Here is a 21568-nt window from a genome sequence, read left to right as displayed (position 1 = left end):
CGGACTGGGTGGACCTCCTACTGTTTGCTGAAGTAGCCTACAATAACACCGTCCATAACAATACTGGGTATACCCCATTCAAGATAGTGCCTGGTGTGGAGTTTAACCCCATTCCCGAATGGTCGCCAGAGGCAGATAGTGGACAGACTCCCCAGACATGGTACTCCCAGGTAACAGGGTTATGGGAATGGGTTAAAGCAGCACGGAAGAAGGCCAAGGCAGCTGTCAAAGCCCAAGCGGATAAGAAAAGGGCAGAGCACAAACCGTTCAAGGTGGGAGATTGGATGTATTTAGCCACCAAATATCTTCGATTACAGGTGCCATGCAGAAAACTGGGTCCGAAATATGTAGGCCGCTTTCAGATAACTAAAGTAATCAACCCAGTCACAGTCCAATTACAGTTACCTGCCTCCTTAGGAAGGTTCCATCCTGTATTTCACAGCAGCCTCCTCAAACCTGCACATGGGAGTCCCTACACTACCGGGGTGCCAGGGCCAGTCACGGGGTCCCATTACGAGGTACAAGAGGTCCTGGACTCTCGAAGGCGGTATGGGAGACTCCAATACCTCCTACGGTGGAAGGGATATCCGTTCTCAGATGCAATCTGGGTAGGGGAGGGGGATATAAATGCTCCTAAGCTAGTCCGAGCATTCCACCGTAGGTGTCCAGATAAGCCAGGGCGGCTGGCTGTGTTGCTTAAAAAGTGAGAGACAGAAAGGAGGGGGAGCTGTTCATTTAAAAAAAATTTCCCTCTGCTTAGAATTGTGATCTGAGAAGGGTGGAGCGAATCTGAAAGTTGACATTCACTTATGCAGTTTCGGCAAATAATTTTTTACTCAAAAGAGGAAACAGTAATTGTTGGGCAATATTTTTTAAATTACCTACTGGAGCATTAACTGTAATAGAAGTGCAAAAAGTATATTGGATTGAATAATATTTACTTACCCCACACTCCATCCCAAAATGTTTATTTTTTATCCAAGTGGTTGCTAAAATGATAACCTTAGGATGCACACGAACTTGCCAACGAAACGGAACTGATTTAATTAATATTGATCTCAAAATCTGATTATTAATATTGTTTTCAAAAATAACTTATCTCTTTAATGTGCTTTAACTGACTATATAGGCTGTATTTTATATCATTTGCATAAAGATCTTTGACTTATTTGTTTAATGACTTTTTCCTTTCCAGTCTACCCACTGCTTTCTACTTCTCCCTTGCCACAAGTTACTGCTTTTTCTGATGGAGGGTGAACGAGAGGAACTATTGCTTACAAGGATCCTCATGATGATACCTGGAAAGTGTCCTACACTGCAATGCAAACCTCACCACAATGCTCAGAATTATCTGCTGTTATTTTAACTTTTCAAACCTTTTCTCAACAGCCTTTTAACTTAATCTCTTATTATGTGTGCCAACTTATTTTTACTCTTTCAGGTGCTTACATCACGCCCAGGATTGATCCCAATATTATGACTTTGTTTTTTTCTTTGTAGCAGCTGCTACAAAACTAAAAGCATTTATAATTTTGTTTCTCATATACGCAGACACTTCTCCCTTCCTGGGCCTAAATTTTTTTGTATGTCTTTTTTATGTCTTTTATGTGGTTTTGCCTCTAATCAACTATGACAAATGGATGTTATCCATGTTCTCTCTTTTTGTCTTCCTAGAAATATATTCATAAATAGGTATTTAGGAACAAGTTCCCCCACCTCTACAAGGGGAAACAGCTTCACATGTTATTTTTCATCTTTTTTCGGCCATTACAGCCCTGGGTAAGCCCTCTTCCCTAAAAACTGACAATAGGCCAGCCTATTTTTCAGTGCCCTTTATACAATTTTGTACAACCTGAAATATTGTTTTTACTCATGGTCTTCTCTATAATTCCACGGGTCAAGCCATTGTGGAACATGCTAATCGGTCCTTTAAGGATTGCCTTCACAAACAAATAAAAAAGGACGGATCATCTAGGGTACCCAATTTGTCGTGGGTAATACAACAGGTTCAAAAAGTATTATTTACATTACACTAATTGAATATTTCCTTTCAAAATTTGACCGCTTATCAGAGACATTTTCAACAGAAAACAAGCTTGCCTCCACCTCTGGTATATTATCGGGCATTATCAGACAAAGCATGGTTGGGACCAGTCCCTCTGATCACTTGGGGGTGGGGATAGGCTGCTGTGCTTGCTCCTACAGGACCTTTGTGGGATTCCAGCACATTACGTTCACCCAGCAAGGGATGTCGTGGCACCAGTCCCTGGACTCAGTCCCAGAAATGGCAAGGGTGACTCTACAGATAGCACAGCAACCAATCCGATCCCAACATGCCAGGCAGCCAGTGACGTGGGGAGATGTAAAGAACCTGATCCCTGAGAACCTGTGCGCTGCCATTTTTGTGGTTTTAACTGCAAATTTCTTATCCATCATTTGTTTGTGTCTGATCGTTAACATCTGCCCTTTGACAACTGCAACTGTCATCCCACTCAAACAATCATTCGAGCAATGAATGAAGCAAAATCTAACATCACACAAAATGACTTCTTTTGTTTATCTGAAATGTATGACATGGAAAATTTGCTTTCTACATTAGTCTTTGTTTGCAACCCTTCTGCAGTAATTCAAAACTTCACTGACTATAACTGAATTTTATTCAATGGGAACTTTAACTATAAGACTATATCTAGCTGGGGGGTTACTGCTTATTATCCACCCCCTGATGCTATTGTTTTACACACCCCGGTGGTAGCAATCCCTGCAAATATAACATGTGCAAAAATAGTTAATTGTACTTCTTCAAGTAAAAAACCTCACTGTCATCGCATTGGCTCACCTGCTTTAAACTGCACAGCTTCAATAGAGACTTCCTTTCATTTTGGACATGCTTGGCTACTGTAAGGAGGGATTTTATGTGTGGTCAAGAAACTTTAAATAATATTCCTGCTAATATTAGTGAAGCGCAATGTTGCCTCAGCCGGCTGATTCCTGTTTTGTTTTCCAAACAACAAGTTCACACGAACCATTCTCCACGTGGGGTCACGCTAGACAGCACTTGTAACTCTGAGACAACCTTACTTAATAAAGCAGAATAACATTGGCTATATCTCTAGTGGGCGTGCCAGAACTTGCTGTTTGTTCTCACCTCAGTATTAATGCAATTGCATGTAATTTAGCAAAAACAATTAATACTACTTCTTCAATTATTTCAGCAATCAACCATGAACTGCAACATTTGAGAAAAGCTATTTTGCAATTGATTATTCGCTTCTGCAGCAGCATTTGGGTTGTGAAAGTTTTGAGGGAATGTATTGTTTCGATATTTCTGATAATTCATGAACCATTCAGCACCAGATTAATATTTTACACAATTTGGCTTCTGATTTGAAAATTGATACTTTAGGATCTTGATGGGTGCTGTTTATGTAATGTATTCCTGTCATTTTACAATATATGTATTAGAGCTTTTAAACCCCAAATTCTCTCCCATATTGTCTCAGGGTCAAGTTTTGGCCCTATATAAACAACTGCCAGGATAACCCCTCTTGCGACGATATTTCGTCTAACAAAACAAAAAAGAATGAGATGTAGAGGTGAGAGACAGGCAAAGGTCGTGTGCAGAAAACAGCCCTTCCAAAGCTTGTATTTCCCTTCGTTATCTCCTCCCCCTCACATCACCATGGTGATGTGAAAGTATGCATGTCTGTGTGACCTTGCCAGTCTGATAACAGCTAACACGCATCAACAAGATGTTATTGCCAACTATTCCCTGTTTTTGGCCTCTGGTTTCTATATTCTTGAGGATTGGTTGGGAGTTTAACCAATGAAATGCTATTGCCATGTAGAAACTTTTGCTTCTTGTGAACTGTATATAAACAATAAAAGCTGTGTAGAAAGCAGCCATTTTTTGCACCCTGCAATGACTGAACACTGATTACTAAGCAGATATAAGTAAAATCCAAAGTTTTCTGTCCAGTAAGAAATATATTCTTTCTGTCCAGGAGAAAAGAGAACCATTGAAGGTTGTTTATGAATCAAGATTTATAATCCAAAGTGTTCCATATGTTTCTTCTACAAAAAAATAAATCCACAATACAGTTCTGAAAGTCAGTATTTATGTTCAAAATTCAGACAGGCCAAATTTAGAATGTTTATCATCTCTGCCACACAGATAATGAGGGGAAAAAGAAAACACGTGGAACCCAGGAACAAGGACAGACACGAGTTTCAAAGAAAATAAAATCTTACAAAGATTCGTCTCTCAGCTTGTGCTCAGAAAGAAACACATCAAGGCTAATTTGATTGTAAAGAGTAAAAAGAATTAAAAAAATACGGGGACACCATATAAAACACAGTATCATAAAGAATAGCTAAGTCTGATTTCTATTGGGTTTAATAATAATTCAAAGTTGGGCAATTGTCCCTGCCAATGCTTTAACATGGATCATTCTCAATGTGTCCCTGGATTAGACAGCTGGATTGATGACATAATTGACAAATAGGTATTGTGAAAGTACTTATCATTTTCTCCCTGTAATTTAATATTTGGATTAAGCACAGAACCAAGAAGAACTACTGGAGGCAGCACAGATCCAGATATATTTCTCAAACCGTGTGATGCCTTCATTAAGACATTTCATAATTGGCAAGGGAAACTGAGTGAAATTTTCTTTTCCATGATAATATCCTGATGATGGGCTTCCAAATGTGTGTATGAAAAATAATAATGGACTACTAGATGATATTTTTGTGATCCAAAGCATTCCCCTGTCATGGTTCCAGCAGATGAAACTCTTCAAAGAACTTTGAGGCATTGTTTATCTTAAAGAATCTTTATTCAAAAATCACAACATTGGCACTAACATAATCAAAGCCAAAAACTGAATTTCCCTCCCCTGAGCACATAGTATCAAAGCCCAATTCCCTCCTTCATTTAACAGTCATAAATCACATTCCCCAATTAGCTTGAAGCGCGGGCCCCCTCTCCAGTTCTCCATCCCGCCAAGTCCTTACCAGCTCTGGTTACAATAACCTTGCTTCTCACACTAGGTCTAGTGTTATTATGTTCACATCCCCTCCCCCAGCATCATCTAACTCTAAAAGCAAAAGGTAAAAGATGGCTACATCTCCATTTGTTGTCAATGCAGAAACATCCAATGTTATCAGTGTTGATATCTCTTTTTTATTCAGATAAATTTCATAGACATGTGCTATACCATGATTCTTAAGTAATTTTTAAGTAATTCTGGCATAGTATTATGTTAGGGACTGATTGGAATACACAGCCCGTGGTTTTGAAAAAAAAATCTCCTCCTCTACCATTTGAGTAACACATGGTCAGAGGTAACCTAATTAATATAATAGCAACTTGCTGACAAGATACCAGCACTAGATAAAGCATCAAAAGATATGTTGCTATTTGTTTCCAATTAACGCAGTACATAAAACAGGTAGAAAAACAAAACACTTCAGGTAAATGTCAGCTTTCCTACCGGACCCTTGCAGGAACAAGGAAAACACAGGAACACCTTCATCCAACAAACTCCGGTTTACTTGAGCGATGACGTTTACACAGACCTTAGAACTCAGGCTCTATGCTTTACAAAGTTTGCGCTGGGAGCAATCGCCTCCCAGCACTATTTCAATACATTTGCCAAAGCCATCCCCACCCTGTACCCACTTAGTTATCAACCACAGTCCTGCCCAATAAACCACAATCCCACCCCTAAATCATCCACAACCCCACTCTCCTGTCATCCATCCAGCACCAGTCACAAATTAGTGAAAACAACTATTCTGAGGCTTTTCTGCGATGCCCTGCCCGGCAATGCAATCTTTGGGCTTCTGCCCATCAGCTGTTTGTCGGCTCGCCGCTCAGCAGCTGTTCGTTGGCTTAACTGTCTTCTGCACAGGCGCGGCAGCCTCTCTGCGCATGCGCGGCGTCCCATGCTTTCTGGAACCGCCCGTCACTCGTTGGAGGATTCGTGGCTCGTGCTTCTTTCTTATGACGGTGAGCTGCTTTGTGCTGGTTCTCTTCCTCCGTCACCAGGCTATCCCCCCTTCTTTGTGTGTCGGAAACAACCACCTCTGGATAGACTAGAAAGAATCAAAGAAAAACAACCAGCAGGACAATGATGGCAATAGGGATATTCCTGCTTGTTTTGCTGCTTGCTCTGCTGATTCTCCTTTTCCTGAAACAACTTTGGACCCGAAGACATTTGCCTCCCGGTCCTTTGGCTCTTCCTCTCATCGGGACCGTGTGGACTGATGGGTTTTGGCTTCATGAAGATTATTACCTTAAGGTATTTCATTCTAAATAATTAACCAGTAATAAATATGATAATTCTCAATTGTTTTCTTTGTACCAAATATATGGACAAATTCATGTCAAAAATATTTTTACACAATGAGGAATACAATTAATCTAGTTATAGTGATTACATTTGATTAGTTATTTTTGTCATTATGCCATAATATTCAAGCGGAGACCTGCTCACCAGCATTTCACAGAGCAGGATATGAAGTAATAGGGCTGAAGTTTTAGAACTTTGAACTGTAAGATTATTTTGGGATCCTAGAATAACAGATGAACATCAAGATTGTATCCTTGGAAGGAAGTACTATTAGGCTTTTACTTAAACTAATGCAATTCCAAGCAACAATTACACAGAACAGAACAAAAAGAGGGGGGAGGAGAGAACACTTTATGACTTGGGAATGTTGTTCATGACTGTCTTCCAAGAAACACAAGTACATTTTTTTACTTCAGATTTTCTATCTTTCTCTGGAACCAGAAAAATTGGCTCTGTCACACTTTCTGACTCCTTGTGAGCAAATTGTAAATGGTAGCAACAAGAGTAATGCACATTCACAGGGTACATTTGTCCTCTATTGAATATGGCCTCTTTCTCCAGATAATATTGTAAGGCTCCCTATAGTCTGAAAGGGGGTTACTAGATTCTTTTTTATTTTGGGCAACTATTGACTTAACAGTTTTCCTTCATGATACTTGCATAAGTCATCTTTCTTAAGGAAGTTGGTCATTTTTTAAAAAAAAAACTACTTTCGCAATAGTATATATGGAGATACTGCTGTTCTTGTACTCAATCTTAATTCAGGTTGTAACCCATCAGATGAAGGGAACAAACAGACTGCAGATGGTGGATTTCAAGCAGGAATGTAGGAAAAGAAATATCCCAGGAAAATAAAGAAAAGAATATAAGACGTTCTTGGCAGGAATCTTAGAAAAAATCAGTTTCTAAAGAGTTGAGAATTAGCTATAGTGAAACATGCTAAAATTTAGGTTTTAGGAAAGACTGTAGGTGTCAAATCATCTGTAAATAATCTGTTTATTTGATTGTAATGTAGCTCATCTTTGATTCACTTGGTAGCATGTAAAACGATATGGAAATGTACACTCCATGTGGCTTGGACCTTACCTTATAGTTGTCCTGTCTGGATTCAAAACTGTGAAAGAAGGAATGACAAGCTTCCAAGAAGAATTCGCTGATCGACCAAATGATCCTTTTTCTGATATTTTAGGGAAAGAAAAGGGTAAGTGCAAATAGTGAGAAACTGAACCTAAGTTATCATCAAACTCTTCCAATTTCGGGTAACATGATGCATAGAATTGTTGTAATCAACTTCATCATATTTTGGTTTTCAAGACCAAGTGCTGAAATATGTGTGTGTGTGTGTTTGTGTGTGTTTGCCAAAGACATAGCCCAACTTTTTCTAGCCCATGTCTTTCATTAACATGGCATGCTCTCAGCACTCGTGTCAGACAGAGGCACACAATTCCAATCTAGATTTTGGAAATCACTTTTCCACCTACTAAATGTCAAAGGCAACTTCTCCTCACCTCACCATCCTGCCACAAATGGGGAAGCTGAAAAAACTAATCAGCTCCTACACCCATACTTGAGGTGCTCCTGTATCTACCGCCGAGAAAACTGGCCAGTGTCACTGCTACTCACTAGCTCCTTCAGAAGAGGGGGAGGAGGATTCCTTTGAGACTGCCTCCCTCCCACCCTTGCCAAGTTCCCATGAGAATAGACTGTGCAGGACAATGCATGAAGAGGAAAACAGCATAGAAAATACACGGAAGAGGAGGGGGCAAGATGGAGGGATGGGTAATGTAGGAGATGACCAAGCTGAGCCCAAGGGAGGGGTCAAACATGTGAGTCCCTTCATGAGTCTCTTCATGCTCAGAAGAGATCTAAGTCCAGCCCACCTTGAATTCTTTCTACTCCTATCTCCCACTAATTTTCTTTGGCCATTAGAAGTTCAGATTCATGTAGAGAACTCAAGCTTACAATAAATGTTTATACCAATCTGGATCTCCTGATTTTCCTGGCACTCAACAATTATTTTAGAAGCTTTTGATTTCCATCATATAAGATATAGGTTGGCAAACACTGTCCCCATGCCACATATATCTCCCAGTGTCCATATGAATTCCAAAATGAATAAATATTTTTAAAGAAAAAAATAATATGGACAGAAACTTACAAATTGGCCGCATGTTACAAATGTTTGGTATTTCCAGCCAAGAGATGTTTGGCATAACTAAACCTAATCCTTTTTAAAGAATCATTTATCACTTTCTGCTGATGCCCTCAGGAATTCTTATTTCTAATGGCCACACCTGGAAACAGCAGCGACACATCGCCATCATTTCTCTGCGGAAGCTGGGGCTGGGGAAGAAAAGCATTGAGTATCAAATAGAAGGCGCAGCTCAGACATTGGTGGAGTTCTTTAGACAAAAAAAAGGTCTGTAACTTGGAGTAATATTATGGCTCAAGTCCCTGAGTGCAGAAATACTTTTCATTCTGATTATTTCAAATAAGAACATATTTATTTGATTTGATTTTTAAAAACTGATAAAGTTCCCAATTCTCTTCCTTCATCAGTGTCCCAAGTTTATTACACAGGGGACATAACAAGATGAACTGACTCTACTTCTACGTTAGCAGACTCTTGGAAGTTTGAAAGTACAAATCTCCCACAGTTTCTTTTTACTGCCTGATAAGTTGATGGGATCCTTTCAAAGTTTCTTTCTCTGCCTGTTATTCAGTTGTGGCCTCCTGAACATTCCCTAGGCAGTACTTCTTCCCCCACCAGTCTTCCAAGGTCATTCTCACAATCTATTACATCACCTTAAAAATCCTGTTCTTTACTATTAACAGGTTAACATGAGAATCTGAATTCACTATAAAATACCTTCATTTGCAGGACAGCCATTTGACCCATCACTTCTGGTACTAAATGCAGTTTGTAATGTCATATGTGCTTTGAGTTGTGGACATCAATTTGCTCCTGAAGATGAAAACTTCCAGAAACTAACTCAAGCCCTTAACATTTTTTTTAATTTCACTGGTGGCTTTTATCATGTGGTGAGTCATATTTTCTACTAAAGAGACAATGCCTCCCAAACAAATTATGTTTTCACTATGGAAATATAGTTCATGGAATCATAAAATGGCATGGAGGAAGCCTGGGAAATCATCTAATATGTTCTCCTCCCCATTTATATGTGTGTGTGCTCATGAATCACTCAAGACCCCTTGTGATTGCCTAGACCACGGAAGAGGTCTAGACCACGGAGGAGGCTGGGAGCCTTCTCCTGTGGCTCCCAGCCTCCTCTGCCATTTGGAGAGAGAGAGAGAGAGAGAGAGAGAGAGAGAGAGAGAGAGAGAGAGAGAGGCACTTGCGCTTCCCTTCTCTCTCTCTCTCTCTCTCTCTTTGTGTGTGTGTGTGTGTAAAAAACAGAGTGATCTCACACTGGTCTCGGACAAGCTGACAAGCTTATTGGGTGGGGCTCCTGCCTTTGCTGCGTCTCAGAAGGAAGCAGGAAGCAGCAGCTCTCTCTCTCTCTCTCTCTCTCTCTCTTTCTCTCTCTCTCTCTCTCTCTCTCTGAGTGGGGGAAGAGGGCTGGCACACCAAGGGCAGGAGAGAGCCAGCCCAATAAGAATGTGTTTTCAGCTTGTTGGAGAACAGGGTGAATCCAGCTTGCCAGGTGAGCACAAGATCAGAGAGAGGGAGAGAGAGGAGAGAGAGAGAGAGAGAGAGAGAGAGAGAGAGAGAGAGAGAGAGAGAGAGAGAGAGAGAGAGAGAGAGAAGGGAAGCGCAAGTGCCTCTCTCTCTCTCTCTCTCTTTCTCTTAGGTCTTTGGTTGTTCGGGTTTTCTCCCACGTAAAATTGGAAGTATACAAATGGGACAAAGTCCCATTTGTCATCTTCAGGCTGGTGTTTTCAGCTTCATGCTTCGAGCAGCAATGTGTGGTCTTAGCTGTTTCTTCCTTTTAACTGCCAGTCGGAGTATGAACTGATTGGGTGGGAGCTTGGCTGTGCTTTGATTGGCTGGGGGGTTGGCTGTCCTCTGATTGGCTGGGGGGGTTGGCTGTGCTCTGATTGACTGGGGGAGTGTTCTGTTTGGTTTTGCTCAGGTTAGTCTGAGTTGCAGGGGGGTTTAAGATTTTGGGCTGCCTTGCTATTTTTTGGCTTCGCGTTCGTGGTCGTGCCTCATCTTCATGGTGGGTGTCAGTTTGCTTCATGTATGGATTGGAGGGGTTTAAAGTGGCTAATGATGCAGCTGTGGTCTGGCTTCTGGTTTGTGGTCGTGCCTCATCATCGGTGTGGCTTTGGGTTTGCTTTTTGCGTGGATGTGTGGTGGTGACATCCTGTGTGGTTTTTGTGAGTGTGGGTCTGGTGTCATTTTTTGTGTTAGGGAGTCATTTGTCAATCAGGGCGGGTTTCCAAATGGCTGGTAGGCGGGAGGTATCATCTCGTTTGTTCATGCTGTGTGGGCGTTTTTCTATCTCGATAGCTTCTCTGATTATTCTGTTATTAAAATGTTCAGTTTTGGCGATAGTTCTGGTCTTTTTAAAGTCAATTGTATGTCCTGTGATTTTTAGGTGTTGGACCAGGGAAGAAGTTGGTTCCTCTTTTTTGACTGAGTTCTTATGTTCTTCAATGCATGCACTTATTCTTCTGTTGGTTTGTCCGATGTATGTGGTGGGACAAGTGGTGCATGGGATTTTGTATACTCCTTGATTTTCTATTTCAATTAGAAAATTTTAAAATCCCCGGCAACTCAGACTAACCTGAGCACAACAAAGCCCCCAAAATACAGTTCACCATGGAAACAGAAGCTAACAACCAACTTCCCTTCCTGGATGTCTTAGTCTACAAGAAATCCAATGGCTCCCTAGGACACACCATCTACCAGAAGAAAACACACACAAACCGCTATCTGCACGCTCTCTCACACCACCACCCAGCACAGATCAACTCTGTAGCCAAGACACTCATCTCCAGAACAAAACGCTTAGCTGACGAACAACACCTAAAACCCGAACTACACACTCTCACCAATGTACTAACATCCAATGGATTCCATAGAAATAAGATTACAAACCTAATCCAAAAAGAAACCCCCACCAAAATCCAAGACAAAGAACAAGAAAACGGCAAAGCCCTCCTCCCATACATAAAAGGCACCACAGACAGAATCAGTAAGATCCTTCATAAACACAACATCAAAACAGCATTCTGCACAAACAGAAAAATATCCACCATCCTTAGAAACCCCAAAGATAAATTGAATTAGAAAATCAAGGAGTATACGAAATCCCATGCACCACTTGTCCCACCATATACATCGGACAAACCAACAGAAGAATAAGTGCACGCATTGAAGAACATAAGAACTCAGTCAAAAAAGAGGAACCAACATCTTCCCTGGTCCAACACCTTAAAGCCACAGGACACGAAATTGACTTTAAAAATACCAGAACCATTGCCAAAAGTGAACATTTTAATAACAGAATAATCAGAGAAGCCATCGAGATAGAAAAACGCCCACACAGCATGAACAAGCGAGATGATACCTCCCGCCTACCAGCCATTTGGAAAACCTGCCCTTATTGACAAACGACTCCCTAACCCCAAAATCTTAAACCCCTCTGCAACTCAGACTAACCTGAGCACAACCAAACAGAACACTCCCCCAGCCAATCAGAGCACAGCCAAGCCCCTAACCATTCAGAACACACCTCCACCCAATCAGAACACAGCCAAGCTCCCATCCAATCAGTTCATACCCTCACTGGCAGTTAAAAGGAAGAAACAGCTAAACCACACATTGCTGCTCAAAGCAAGAAGCTAAAAACACCAGCCTGAAGATGACGAATGTGACTTCGTCGAAACGTTGCCAAGACACTTCCAATTTTACGCGGGAGAAAACCCGAACAACCAAAGACCTATATATATATATATATATATATATATATATATATATATATATATATATATATATATATATACACATATATATAATTACTTCCCGAAGTAATTAAATTGTCGCTTTTCTTTTCCTGAGGGAGTGGGGCAGAAATTCCCTTTCCCTCTCTCATCGAGGGGAGTGCTTTGAACAGTTTTTCAGGAAGAGATCTTCAAATCATAAAGAGAAGATCAGGTCTCACCCAGTTTCATCCACATTGCTGTAATGTTGCTTGTTGGTGCTTCCATTATCAGCAGCTTAGGACTGGCTATGTCAATGGAACCAGTCTTTCCCCCACCAGTTTGGAGGGCTTCCTCAGATAAAACGAGGGGGCTGCCACCCCCCCCATGATCAACAAGGCTCCCCTCCTTGTCCCCTCTATGGAGCGACTTTCGACTGTTTCCAGGGTGCCCCAGTGGGGCAAAATCGAACATGAAAGATGGAGCCCCATCTTCCTGTGTCTGCATCACCACAACATCAAAACTGGTAGCCAAATATGCTGCATCTTTGAATTGTTGTTAAGCAACCAGTTGTAAGTCGAGCATTACCTGTTTCAGGGAGTTGTATTGGCTTATGGTAACGTAATGATCCAACAAGAGCGATCCTTTTCATATATAATACATGCAGTACAGGGAATACTGAGCTGCCTCAGACAGGCTTAGTTCCCAGTAATAATTGTATCATCTTGAAGAGGTGGAAGGTTTGGAAGAAGAAAGGAAAGCATACTTGGATTTTACTGTGAAATAGAGAATTGTGCTTTTATTTAATTGGCCAAGAGTTTGATCCTGCTACCTGTCCAGTCATACCTGGAGCAGGAGAATCAGCTCCACTCTCAAACAAATCAGTTTATTTAGTCATTGATGATTTATATAGCCATCCATCTCACACAGGTGGCTCAGGGGTTTACAGGACTATAACAAATTAACCAGAAATAACCCCCCAAAACCGAAGGAGAAACAGTAACCACCTTCACCATCAATAATTACAGAGTTCATTTACCCACCTGATCTAAATGTCTTTGGGAACAGTCGGGATTTCAATGCTTTATGAAAAACTACCAGAGTTGGGGAGATCTGAATCTCTTTGATTAGGGATAGTCATTTTTGATCCAAAACACTATCTTGTAGTGCTAAGTCAATGATACTAGATCACAAACTAGTACACTTGGAAATCAGAGTTAGATGATGCTGGAGCGAGGAATGAGCATGAGAGTTTAGCTAAACATAACCATATTGGACCTGGTGTGTGAACCAAGGTTATTGAAATAAGAGATGATAAGAATTGGTGGGCTGGAGAACTGGAGAGAAAGCATTGGAGAATTGGATTTATGACTGCACTGGAGAATGTGATTTATGACAGTTAATTGGAGGAGGGAATTGTGTTTTGATACTATGTACTCAGGAAAGGGGAATTCAGTTTTTGGCTTTGATTATGTTAGTACTGACGCTATGCTTCTCTAATAAAAATTCTTTAAGGTAAACAATGCCTTGAAGTTCTTTGAAGAAAAGTTTCATCTGTCGGAACCATGGCACACAAGTTGTTTGTCGCAGATAAACACATTTAAAAAGGCTCCACTAAAAAAATAAAACAACTCTGTAATAGCTTTATAATAATCTACCTGCCTCTAATATTACCTGCTATTTAGAAGTTGGGATTTTTAGGAGGGGGGCTTTGGGGATCTGATACCATGTTTCAAAGTGTTTGTAATATTTTTCCTCCTCTTTCTTTTAGATATATGATTTGCTCCCATGGTTAATGAACTACCTCCCAGGCCCTCACAAGAAGGCCCTGGCTTCTGTGGATTTGATCCTTACCTTTGCAAAGCAGGAAATAGAGAAACACAAGGAATCTCACTGTCTGCACGAGCCACAGGATTTCATTGATTACTATCTTCTTCAGATGGAAAAGGTATGGTTTTATTGTAGCTCAATACATGAGAAAGGAATCATCATATTCCTTGCTATAAGTACATAGAAGGAGATATTGATTCTGTCTTCCTTCTTCCTAGATTTTTTTTCTTTTTCATTCAACTTCCATTCTGAATATAGCTCATGGTAAATTCAGGTTGCTTCTCTTGGAGATTAAATCCGGTCCGCGTCTTATTCCAAGCCAGTAGAGAAATCCAAGAAAAGGAAAGAAATTGAGGCAGGCTGCAGTTCGAAAGGAGATTTATTGGCCCAGTAACAGCAGTGACAACAGCAAACATTTCTGGGGCAGCTAGGAAATTGGGGTTATGAGTTAGCTAGGTTTTATATGTTTCTGAATGTTTTGGGATTTGTGTAAAAATGTGTTCTTTCTATGTTTTTTAGGCTGGATATAATATTTTAATTGCCATTGCAAGATTTTCTATTGTGGCATGTGGGATCATGACTCACCTTAAGGGCAAAGGGAAAATGTAAAACAAGTGTTTTGTTTTCCTGATGTCCCCAATTTGAGTCTGAGCCTGTGCCGAATCCTATGAAGAACACCAGAGATGAAGTGCAGGTATTGTTTCCGTGTATTGAAGCGCTCCAAAAAAAAGGGTCCTGACCAGAAAATGTCAAGCAACTTTGAACAATAGAATTAAGAAAGCTTTATAAATTTTCACTAAAGCAGAAGGTGGAATAAGGTAGGATGTATAAAACTAATCATGTAATAAACATTTTAGTAATGATCTAACCATCATCCTATTGGTCTCTAGCCATCCCTATTCCTAAATCTTGACTAATGAATTACCAAGGAGTTATATCATACACATTGTATTTGCTACAGGACATCCCTATTCCTAACTTCTACCTGAGCTATGCAGGATGTCTAATTCTTTGTTATTGTCCTCTAACCAGACAGCCTATCACTGATTTAATCTCGTTTCCATAGTTAATTTGAACTCCAGGTCTATTCTGCCATCTATTTGGAGATCGCTTTAGCCAAGTCCGATTTTACAATGTATACATTGTTTTATGAATAGAACTTAGTTTCCTTAAGCTTTGTCTGCAGGTTATTTTATGGGAGGAAAAACTGAGGCTCTTTCTTCCTTTGTTAAGGAGATTTTTCTGTTCTTATCCTTTAGGGCAGGGCTTTTCAACCTTTCTACCAATTGTACCACTTTTAGGATATGGCAATATTCCAGTACCACCTAGGAAGGTGTCAAAAACTTGATGACCAAAAAAATCCTGTTTAAAGTTGCAATTGCACTGAAATGACTTATGACTATTTTTCACACTTATGACCATTGCAGCATGCCCAGGGTCATGTGATTTATATTTGGATGCTTGGCAATTGCTTCATATTTCTGATGGTCACAGTGTTCCAGGGTTAGGTGATCCCCTTCTGCAATCCTTTGACAAGCAAAGTCAATGGCAGAGCTGCTGGTGGTCAAGTGCTAAGGCGGGACTTCCTTTCCTTCCTCCCTTCCCTGCCTCCCTTTTTCTCATTCCCATCTCCTTCTGAAGGAAGAATTTAAACTCCCCCCCCCATATTTTCCCTCTTTCATATATTGATCAAACAAGGAAAGGCTTCCAGAGACAGAAAAGACAAGCTGCTGAGTGAACTAGCTTAAAAAGGCACATTCCCCTTTAAGAACTAGCTACTGGCTAGAAAGGAAAATAAGGAACACAGCCGGCACTTAAGGAAGAAAAAAAAATGTAAGTACTGGCTGCCGGCTAAGGCAACCTCCCCCAATGGCTCCATTCATAAATAAAGGAATGCTACAGGCAAAATCCATTCAGGAGAAAAATACTTCAAAATCCCTTCCTTCAGTAAGGCATTTGATAAAGTAGATCACAACCTACTACTTGATAAAATAGAAAAATGTGGGTTAGATAGCATCATCACAAGATGGATCCATAGCTGGCTGACCGGCTGTACTCAGCTTGTGGTCCTCAATGGAACCGAATCTACATGGAGGGAAGTGTATAGTTGGGTGCCCCAAGGCTCTGTTCTGGGCCCAGTGCTCTTCAACATCTTCATCAACGATATGGACGAGGGGATAGATGGGGAACTCATCAAATTTGCAGACGACACCAAGCTGGCAGGAATAGCCAACACTCCAGAAGACAGGCTTAAGATACAGGAGGATCTGGACAGACTTGAACACTGAGAGCTATCTAACAAAATGAAATTCAGTGGTGAAAAAAGTAAGCTTCTACATTTAGGCAAGAAAAACCAAATGTACAGGTATAGTAAAGCGGGTACCTTGCTCAATAGCAGTAACTGTGAGAGGAACCTCAGAGTCCTAGTGGACAGTCACTTAAATACAAGCCAGCACTGTGCTGTAGCTGCCAAAAAGGCCAACACAGTGCTGGGCTGCATTAACAGAGGGATAGAATCAAGATCACATGAAGTATTAATACCACTTTACAATGCCTTGGGGAGGCCACACTTGGAATACTGCATCCAGTTTTGGTCACCATGATGTAAAAAAGATGTTGAGACTCTAGAAAGAGTACAGAGAAGAGCAACAAAGATGATTAGGCGACTGGAGGCTAAAGCATATAAGGAAAGGCTCCTGGAATTGGGTATGTCTAGTTTAATGAAGAGAAGGATGAGGGGGGACATGATAGCAGTATTCCAGTATCTCAGGGGCTGCCCCAAAGGAGAGGGAGTCAAGCTATTTTCCAAGGCGCCTGAAGGCAGGACAAGAAGCAACGGATGGAAACTAATCAAGGAGAGAAGCAACCTAGAACTAAGGACAAACTTCCTGACAATTAGAACAATTAACCAGTGGAACAATCTGCCTCCAGAAGTGGTGAATGCTCCAACACTGGAAGTTTTTAAGAAGAGACTGGCCAGCCATTTGTTTGAAATGGTATAGGGTTTCATGCCTGAGCAGGGGATTGGACTCAATGACCTCCAAGATCCCTTCCAGCTTTATTATTATTATTATTATTATTATTATTATTATTATTATTATTATTATTGTTGTTGTTGTTGTTGTTGTTGTTGTTGTTGTTGTATTTCATAAACATGGTTAAAAGCTCTAAGACTTCCAAAGAAGAGAAAAGAAAAAGGCCCACAAAGTGATTCAAAGAAAAATAGTGCCCACAATTTTTTTCCAGATGGCACATCTTTCCATTAGAATGCACGGGCAATCTTGTTTGTGAATTTTTCTGACCCAGAACGGAAGCAAAAATGACCCAAGAAAGCTGCGTAGAATTCATTGTAATTTTCATTTTCCATTTTAAACATCAGAGCAGGAATGACCCCAAGTCTACCTACAATGAAGAGAACCTGGCTCAGTGTATTTTTGATTTTTTTGCTGCTGGGACAGAGACAAGCTTTGCTACTCTGAAGTGGGCACTGCTCCTCTTGACCAATCATCCCGACATCCAAGGTGAGCGAAATCTGGGCTGTGGGAACAAAGGGCCAATCTCAGGTTCTAAAACCCAGAGAAATTATTTGAAGGTATTGAAATATTAAGGGCTATTGAATGATGAACTGAATCTATTCTTCATAATAATTTTGCTATGTGGATTCCTGAACCAAAAATTATGAACACGAGTTTAGTGGGATGAAAAGAAAGCAGAGAATCTACATAAGGAGAGCCTTCTTTGATATCCTTAATAAAATATTGAGTGAGGAACTAAAAACTAAAGATCAATACAAATCTGAAACATTTAACCCAATGTAAATGCAGAAATCTACCAAGGTTTTTAGTTTTGGTGCTTAGTTTCAGTCTAAACTGCGTACAAAAGACCCAATTAGAGTAGAGAATAAAAACTTAGGAGAGTTGTACAACAATTGGATCCATATTATTTTCCAGACAATGGTGGAACATCTTTTTAATGGAATCAGATTTCCAAATAGATTGGGATTGAATTCTGGAGACTGACTTGACTGAAGGAGAGTCAGATATTTTACATATGCATTCCTTCATGATTCTCAAAAGAAGGATGGCTATTCCACCTCTTAAAGTATCACCAAGGATTGAAACTGGAAAATGATGATGATGATGATGATGATGAAGAAGAAGAAGAAGACGAAGAAAATGAAACCCAACTTTGATTTCCATCATTTTTTTTCTCTAGAGAAAGTCCAGAAGGAGATTGAAGATGTGTTTGGCTTATCGGGGTCAATTTCCTATCAGGATCGGAAGAAGCTGCCCTACACCAATGCTGTGATTCATGAAATGCAGCGTGTAAAGTATATCTTGCTATTTGGGCTTCCCAGGCAAAGCACAAAGGATGTGAAGATGAGGGGTTACCATATCCCAAAGGTGAGAAATGTGTTCAGGCTGCATTCCAGTAGCCCAACATGGAAGGAAAAGCAAAATATGGCACTTGGATAAAAGCTTTCTATTCAGGAACTACCAATGTAGTCATGCAAAAAGGAATGGGCAAGAATAGCAAACTTTTTTGAGCATAAATTATGGGTTTAAATCCAAACACCTCTCAGAGTTTAAAGTTAGAACCTTAAATGTTTTCTATTTATCCTAGGAAGATGGTAAGAGATTAAGGCTGAACTTAAGTTCCAAATTGTATTCATGCCTGACCATGTTTCTTTGTCCATTTCTTGATGTGATAAATATGCACCCAGATCTTTGTTTTAATGGAAGGGAGGGGAGAAAGGAAGCTAAACAATTGAGAATCTACTGTTCGCAGAATCTGCTTTGGAAATGAACAAATAGGGGTCCATAAAGGCAAGCTAAAACCAAATGCTTCATTTATTGAATTATTTTGGCTGTTTCCCTTATGAAACTCCTCTGTTTAGTCATCTCTATTTTTACAGGGAAGCTTTATTATCCCAGACCTGCGCTCTGTTCTTCTTGACCCTGGACAATGGGAGACACCTGAGGAATTCAACCCAAATCACTTTTTAGATAAGGATCGGAGGTTCATGGAACGGGAAGAGTTTCTGCCCTTTGGAATAGGTACGTCCATGAGCCCAAAGTAGCTTATAACAAATAAATTTCCACCAGCACTACTCCTGAGTTTTTTTGGCAACTAACTCCCACAATTCAACTTACTCTTTATGGTGCCAGTTAGTTTCCACAGTTTGCTCACCTGCCCCAGCCTCAGTGATCTAATCATATAGTAATCTATGAGGATATCTACCTGGATATACTCTTCTGGGTATATTCCAATACGGAAGGTTGTAATCACTGGGCCTTGAAAGCCCAACTCCAACTGATGGCCCAGAAACATACATGGTCAATAAACTGAAAATAACTGAGGAAGGAGAATTAGGTCTCCCAAATTCAAGTTTCTGGCATAGCTCATTTGCCCAGAGAACCAAAATAGATTGAGTGTCATAGGCCGATAAAGCCCCAGGTGGAATGGTCAGTTTTATCCAAATCCATCTTGGGTTGTAAGATCATAGCTTCTTTGATTACCTGCAATATTTGAGGATAACTCTATAATCATACAGTTAGATGATGTTGGGAGGGGGAATGTGAATGAGAATCCAGGTAGACATAACAACACCAAAACTAGCATGAAAAACAATGTTATTGTAAACACAGCTGATAAGGAATTGGCAGGCTGGAGAACTGGAGATGAAGCCAACGCTTCAAGCTAATTGGGGAATGTGATTTATAACTTTTAATTGGAGGAAGGAATTGTGCTTTGATACTATCTGCTCAGGGAAGGGGAATTCAGTTTTTTGTTTCGCTTATGCAATGTCGATGTTATGTTACTCAAAATAAAGATTCTTTAAGGTAAACAATGTCTTGGAGTGCTTTTGAAGAGTTTCATCTGTCGGAATCATGACATCTACTAGTAAAAGAAATTTATAGTTTTGTTAAAACTGACCATCTCCGTATTTCACAAATCAGAGAGGACTTCACAGTAAATGAGACATAACATTCATTTGATGTATTCTTTCCAGATTTATAAGGTACCTTGACCACAGTATTTTGGTGTCCTTTCATCCCTGCAGAATGTGATCTGCAGAAGGTCCTCTCCAATTTCTGGAGCAGTTGATTTCCACCCCTTCAGAACTGCCTCCATATCTGTCCACAGCAATAAGAGTTATGCAAAGCTGGTTCTTCTTCAGAGACAAACAAAATATCAAAGCCCAATAGTAGCTGGGACAGATCGATGGCAATCACGGCCAAACTGACCTCCTGGACCATTCCTGAATTGACTATCTGCCCATAAATATGAAAATTTCTGAGGAAAAGAAGTCAAAGATAGTCTAATGCCACAGTGGCAATTACTCTGATGGGACCAAATTGAAAGGTGTCCCCGCTGAAGACTGTCAACAAACAGAAGAAAGGGGAAGAAAGCAGCTCTGGGAATTGAATCTGTTAGAAGATTCTAGGATTCAACATGGAAATCTGCTTTGGCTGTTCCAAATCTTTTCAGATTTCCTTGCTGGTGGGGATATATATGCAGAACAGATTATTATTCCCTTTATGCTTTGTCTCATCTTCAGGTCAGCGTGCATGTGTGGGAGAGCAGCTGGCAAGAGTTGAGATCTTCATCTTTCTGACCAGCCTGTTGAGGGCCTTCAGCTTCCGGTTGCCTGAAGGAGTGAAAGAACTCAATGAAGCCCCTGTTGTAAACGCGACAATACATCCACACCCTTACAAACTGTGTGCTATTCCCACACATTCTTAAACTTAAACACCATAAAAAAATGTAACACTAATTATAGAATAGCTTTTCAGTATGTTACTGTTTCCTATATACCAATTCACTTATGTTTTGCTTCCATTGATTCCACATGTAAATGTCTTCAACCCATTGGTGGGTCAACTGGGTCAACAAAAGCAGAAAGCTATGTATGAACAGTATGCAAAGGAAGCTTGTTACTCTTTACCTTTGTTTCCTTTTTGGTGCCAATAAAACATATTACTGTCAATTTACTCATAGTGTCCTTTTTCGTGTTTTTAAAATTTCCCCTATAGACTCCACATTAACCAGCCAAAGCAAACTTCACAGATGGTCCAAAATGATACTCTACTAGAAGGTATGATATGCTGCTGACAGGATTAATGGAAGAAGAAAGGATGTGAAATCCATCCACATCCCAGGGAAAAACATCCACAAGAGCAAGCAATGCATTTTTTTTACCTCATATTTAGGGCTGAATCTGGACTGGATCCAAATATCTCTTTCATCAAGATCTTTCTGTAGTTAACAGCCTAATCACTTTCTCTCCAACCTTCCCCAAAAGCATAGGATACGGGGTTTTGGCAGTACAAATTCTACTTGAGGATCTGTGACCATTCTAGTAAACTTTCTCCTTTCACCAGGACTACAACATTAGAGTCTGTGGAAATTAATGTCAGGTGCAAGCAAAGAGATCCACATGTATAGACTTCAAAGTAGCTCCACCTTTATTTTCTGTCAATTTTAAAGGA

The 21568-nt window shown here is 40.3% G+C and overlaps 1 protein-coding gene across 2 annotated transcripts; it reads left to right on the top strand.

Annotated features, from left to right (window-relative positions):
• The first annotated feature begins 6065 nt into the window (after positions 1-6065).
• On the top strand, positions 6066-21047 carry LOC120305059 (cytochrome P450 2J5-like). Of its 2 annotated transcripts, XM_039336364.1 has the most exons (9): positions 6066-6305; positions 7395-7557; positions 8626-8775; positions 9238-9398; positions 14017-14193; positions 17455-17596; positions 18291-18478; positions 18991-19132; positions 20638-21047. In XM_039336364.1, the coding sequence occupies exons 1-9, from the start codon at positions 6135-6137 to the stop codon at positions 20820-20822; spliced, it is 1479 nt and encodes a 492-aa protein (XP_039192298.1). In that variant the 5' UTR covers positions 6066-6134; the 3' UTR covers positions 20823-21047. The 2 variants fall into 2 exon arrangements, with proteins under 2 accessions (XP_039192298.1, XP_039192299.1); XM_039336365.1 differs by lacking the exon at positions 8626-8775.
• The last annotated feature ends 521 nt before the right edge of the window (positions 21048-21568 follow it).

Source organism: Crotalus tigris, unplaced genomic scaffold (assembly GCF_016545835.1).
Source record: "Crotalus tigris isolate CLP2741 ecotype Arizona unplaced genomic scaffold, ASM1654583v1 scf7180000017666.379230911805:20528666, whole genome shotgun sequence".
Taxonomy (NCBI): domain Eukaryota; kingdom Metazoa; phylum Chordata; class Lepidosauria; order Squamata; family Viperidae; genus Crotalus; species Crotalus tigris.
Note: the sequence above shows the minus strand (reverse complement) of the source record. Positions and strands in the feature narration are given on the sequence as shown.